General features: G+C 42.5%; 1 protein-coding gene across 1 annotated transcript in view; it reads left to right on the top strand.

Annotated features, from left to right (window-relative positions):
• Nucleotides 1-5680, top strand: part of Prmt7 (protein arginine methyltransferase 7) — a 47534-nt gene that overhangs the window by 7760 nt on the left and 34094 nt on the right. The window contains exon 4 of the mRNA XM_004625836.3: nucleotides 1442-1591. Coding sequence (XP_004625893.2) covers nucleotides 1442-1591 — 150 coding nt within the window. The remainder of the gene's footprint in view (nucleotides 1-1441; nucleotides 1592-5680) is intronic.

Raw genomic sequence — 5680 nt, 5'->3', positions numbered from 1 at the left:
GGGGCGGGGCTGGCTGGCATGTGGTGCTGGGGATTGAACCGCCATCCCTGTGCTTTGCTTAGCTTAGCTTGGCTTGTTCTAAGTAGGTGCTTTAGACCACTGAGCCATCTCACCAGCCCCTCCAGTGCTGATATTACATGCGTATGCCACCACACCTGGTTTCTGTGGGCAGCACAGCAGCATGGCATGCCATGTGAACCAGGGATCAAACCCTTGTCCTTGAGGTTGCCTGGCAGGCGTTTAGACTACCGAACTATCTCCCCAGCCCTCATCAGTACATTTAGAAAGATTCATAGGTTTTGTTCCCATCATCTTTGGTTATCATGAGGTGTTGTATAGGGTCGAGATATTTACTTACCTAGATCACTAGAGATAGAAGGTGAGTCTGTATTCAGCCTTCAAGATGGCAAGAAGTAGGAGCTGAGGGTATATAGCTCAGTGGCATAAATGCCTGCCTGGCAAGCACAAGGTACCAAGTTTGATCACCAGTATCACAAAGAAAAAAAAAAAAGATGGCAAGAAATTATTTGCTGAGAAGGATAGTACTTTTTTTTTTTTTTTTTTTTTTTTTTTTGGTGGAACTGGGGATTGAACTCAGACCCTTGGGCTTGCCAGGGAAGCCCTTATTCCACTGAGCCATCTCCCCGGCCCTGATAGTACTTTTTAGACAAGGAAGGTATAGAATTGGAGTCCAGTAAAGAAAGTGGATAATATAAGAAAGTGCATAATATATTACAACAGTGAGAGTGTGAAAGGGAGTTGGTTGTCCAGGTATAGGAGGACTAGAAAGTAGAGGGAACAGTGAGGCTAATTCAGCAGTAGTGCAGATAAGGAGCCCTTATATAGCCTTGAGCTGAGAAATACAAGAAGTTTAGGGTTTCTCAATCTCAGAAGCTTGTGGAAAGGGCCTGGTGAGCTAGTGTTCTCACCTCTGAGAATGATCATTGCTCGCTGTTAAGTGCTGCTGCTCCTCTGAGGGACCTGAGGAGGCTGGGAATGGGAACACAGAGAAGTGTGGCTCTGAAGCCAGCTGTCATGCCTGGCAGGATCTTGACCAAAGTAGCGTCTGCACAGAATGGGGCAAGCTTCTTCCCTGCTTGTGCTGTCTGGTTGCCTTCTCGTTCCCCCATTGGCTGTCTAACTATTGGAAAAAGAGGGTGGCCTGCAGAATTCCTACCCTTAAGCCAGCATCACTTAGCAGATTATAGAAGAGTGGAGGTGGAAGGGAGCCAGTCACTTGGTAAAGGGCAAGAGATGTATGCTGTGCTCTGGGTGTCTCTGCAGGGCTGGCTGGCTCTGCTGGTCATGCTGTTCCTCTAGAGTGGAAAGGGCCAAAATATCCTGACTTAAATTGCTGGTGCCAACCCAAGTACTCCAAATGTACAAAGTACCTGTTTGCTTGTAATAACTGGTGTGAAATAACAATTCTTTTCTCTGTTAGAATATAAAATATTATGAAGGTATCCGGGCTGCTGTGAAGAGGGTGAAGGACAGAGGACAGAAGGCCTTGGTTCTTGATATTGGCACTGGCACTGGGCTTTTATCAATGATGGCAGCCACAGCAGGTGCTGACTTCTGCTATGCTATTGAGGTGAGCCATATTCTGCTGGTGTGTGCCCTGTATTTTATGTGGGAAGTCTTCTTTTTTCCATCTGTTTGTTCATAAACATCCACGGAATCCTTATCTTTACTCTGTGCCAAGTGCGGGCCAGGTTCTCAGTACATAGAGATGAGTCAGATGTGACCACTCTCTCTAGGAAACTGTCTTCTTCTCTGAAAACAGTGGTTCTCAGCTTTGGCTGTACAGGATACTTGCTAAAGACCTTTAAAAAATAGTGACATCTAGTCCTCACCTCTACAGAGATTTTGATTTTTTCTGGACTCTGGCCTGGCATTGGGACTTTTGAATGTGGAGCAAGGTTAAATGTCCTCATATAGCCAGTTATCTTTTATTACATTACCAAGCTGCTATTTCTTCCTTTAATAAAACATTAAACATACATTGTTTTTCCTTTCATATAAATGTATACTATTATAGGAAATTTTGTAAATACAGAGTAAAAATAGTATGTTAAGCTGTAGTTGACATTTGTTAAAAATTTTGGGGTGGGAAGGAGAGATGTATTTAAATATTTTCACAAAATTGGATTCATTAAAATTTTTTTTTTAAAATCATTTATTTATTTATTTATTTATTATTTATTTATTTATTTGATATAGGGTCTCACTATGTGGCTCAGACGTGTACTAATCCTCCTGTCTCAGACTTCCTAGCTCTGGGATTACAGGCATCTGTTATCATGCCCAGTTTCGGTGGCCGGCATGGCAGCATAGCATAGCACATGGTATCGGGATTGAACCCAGGTCTTTGCACTTGCCAGGCAGGTGCTTAGACCACTGAGCTATCTCCTCAACTTGGATTCATTTTTTTAATTTTGTTTATTTATATGTGTGTGTGTGTGGCCAGCTCAGCCCACCAGGGGGCAGGGCTGGCTGGCATGTGGTGCTGGGGGATTGAACCGCGGTCCCTGTGCTTTGCTAAGCTTGTTCTAAGTAGGTGCTTTAGACCACTGAGCCATCTCACCAGCCCCTTGGATTCATTTTTGATCAAGTTGAAAATAAGAAAGTTACAGTGGTTTAAATAGTGTGGAAGTTTTTCTTTCCTCAAGTAAAATTTGGAAGTTGCATAGTCCAGGATTTTTTTTTTTTTTTTTTTGGCGGAACCAGGGATTGACCTCAGGCCCTGGTGCTTGCCAGAGAAGCACTTATTCCACTGAGCCATCTCCCCGGCTCAACAGTCCAGGATTGCCAGGAGTAGAGATGCACACGTGGAAGGCTGAAGCAGGAGGATCACTGTACATTCAAGGCCATCCTGGGCACTTAGTGAGTTCAAGGGCAGTCTGGAATACATAGCAAGACCTTGTCTCAAAAAACAAAGAAAAAAGCAAAAACAGTCTCCAGCTTTTCTTTCATCTCCTTACCCTGTTATCCTTACATTGCGACCCTCATATTTGTGATATAGAAAGGTGACATTTGAAGCTGAGAAAATACTGTAGTATATTTGGGGAGCAGTGTTATTCAAAGTCTTGATGAATGATGTCATGGTAGAAAAATTTAGGAAGGTAAGCTGCTACCAGATTGTCCAGGATCTGCATGCTACAGGACAATAATGATGTTTTGGGTTAGGTATTTACAACCTGCGATAAGAATAATAGATTTAGGGCTGGTGCGCTGAGACAGCGATCGTGACTGGGCATGGTGGTGTGTGCCTGTAATTCCATAGCTTGGGAGGCTGAAAACAGAATCACTGCAAGTCCAATCTGTGTAGGAAGACTCTGTAGACCCGGTACTAAATACATTAAAGAAAAAAAGAATAATAGACTTTAGATTGCTATATAATCAAGTCCTCAGAGGTATGAAAGAGAATGTACAGTTATCTTGAGATTTCTTAAAAGGATTATAAGCTTTTTTTTTTTTGGTACTCTTTAGAGAATCACCAAGGTGTTTGAGCAGATTAAAAAAAAAAAAAAATCTGTGGTTAGCTGAGTATGCTGTCATCTGTGTGAAATCCTAGCACTCTGGGAGGCTGAGGCAGCAGGATTGAAAGTTGAGACCCTCCTTATCTCAAAAAAATAAATAATAAATAAATAAAAAGTCCTGGGGATGTAGCTCAGTGTGAAGGCCCTGGGTCCCAATCTCTATACTAATACCCCCCCCCCAAAAAAAAAAAAAAAAGACAGGTTGGTGTTTTAGGTTGGTTGTATTGATAGCTTCAAAGTAGGGTCCTCTCTGCCTTATTTTATAAATGAAGAACTTAAGGCCCAGAGAAGTTAAAGACTTAAGTCCTACAGTTAGTAACTAGGAGAACTAGACCTGGAACTGATATTTGCTTCTTAATTATGTTGCTCATTGCTTAATGATTGCTCTGATGGGAGGGTGTGTACGTGTGTTCCTATTTATGCATTTGTATCTTACTGTGGATGTGCAGAGAGGTAGCAGTGCCCTTGACTGGTTCAGGGAACCCAGAGAAAGATGCTTACTTGATGGAGAGGTAATGTATTATGTATTGGATATATTGAGTCTGAGATCGATACATCAGTGGACCACTAGTTAAAAATAGAGGAAAAAGCCAGGTGTGATGGTGCATGCCTATAATTGCAACATTCAGGAGGCTGAGGCAGGAGGATTGTATCCTTGAGTGTCCAAAGCCAGCCTGGGCTACATAGTCAGCTCAAGGCCAGGCCTGAACTGCATAGCAAGACCTTGTCTCAAAAAGACAAAAAAAAAAAAAAAAAAAGACAAAAATAAATGTTTTAAAAATACAGAGGACAGTTTTTTTGACAGAGTAGGTAGGATTGCTCTTGGGTTTTCCCATCTGCCCATGTCACTTCTCTGGATTTCTAATTCTGTTTTCCTGGTATGGCATGGGGCATCTCTGCTCTTTGGTTCTTGGCTTCTCTGCTGACCTACCAAGTTTGCTTTAGTGACCATCCATTTGAACTCCACTTTCTGTGTGGACTGCCACATGGTTTGCAGCTCTGCCTGCATGCATTGTGTCAGGACAGATAGGGCCAGAGAACTGACCAAGAGTGAGCCTGTTGGAGAGTCTGTGAACCTTGAGAGAGAGATATGAGTGGGTTAGAACCCACTTGCTGACATAGGGCAGGTGAAGCAAGTTGATAGGAAGCAAGTGACAGGTTTGGCAGTCACATTGTTCCAGAAGGAAGGGTAGAGTGAGAAGTACAAACCTTAGAAACATGCCTGCTTTCATGGGCTGGAGTAGGTGTGGCCCCAGGGAACAGAATGCTGTGGAAGCCAAGAGGCACATTGAAAAGTGAGAGGAGCAAATGGTCAGCAGGTGTAAATAGGAGAGAGCAGCACTATCCAGCCCCACTTGCTGTGGTAATGAACATTTTCTGTGGCTGTGCTGTCAGATATGGGGGCCTTAGTCACTTGTGTACTGAGTACTTGAAGTGTGGCTACTGTGAATGAGGAACTGAATTATTATTATTTTTTTTATTTTTAGATAGCATCTTGCTATAGTTTAGGCTGATCTTGAAATCAGTAAGTAGCCCAGCTGGCCTGGATCTCAGGATGATTCTCCTGTCTCAACCTCTCAAGTGCTGAGATTACAGGTGTTGCTCAAGGAACTTAGTTTTTAATTTTATTGTTTAATAACTAACATTTAATTAGCTGTTTTGTCTTTACTGTGTTGTGTAACACAAGTGCAGAGCTTGAGCTAGATGAGTGATGATAGGAGAATATAACTCCCGATCTGTTTGGTGCCACATGTGCTGAGTGTGTGGTTTCACAGCATCAAGGAATGAAGCCAAGAACTAAAGGAAGAAGTTAGGAAAGTTTATTAGAAATAAGGAGAATAGTTGCTGGATTTTCTACCCAAATGGGTAACTACTGAGGCCCTTTGTCAGGGGTAATTTACACAGCGAAGTCACAGCATGCGTGCAATGTGAGTCAAACTACAATCAACCTAAAGCAGTGATTGTGAACCTTTTAGAACTTTCAGTGATAACAAAAAGCTGGCAATAGCACATATGCCATAGGTTCACCACCACTGACCTGTAGAATTATAAGTATAGCTGCTTAGCCAATATTAATGCAGTAGGTGGGAAATGAGTCACATAGCAAGGAACAGGAAATGACAGGCATGTTTTGGAAGGTA

This window comes from Octodon degus, unplaced genomic scaffold (genome assembly GCF_000260255.1).
Source record: "Octodon degus isolate 3935 unplaced genomic scaffold, OctDeg1.0 scaffold00011, whole genome shotgun sequence".
In the NCBI taxonomy this organism is placed as follows: domain Eukaryota; kingdom Metazoa; phylum Chordata; class Mammalia; order Rodentia; family Octodontidae; genus Octodon; species Octodon degus.
The sequence above is the reverse complement of the archived record's forward strand: the minus strand, read 5'-3'. Positions and strand labels throughout refer to the sequence as shown.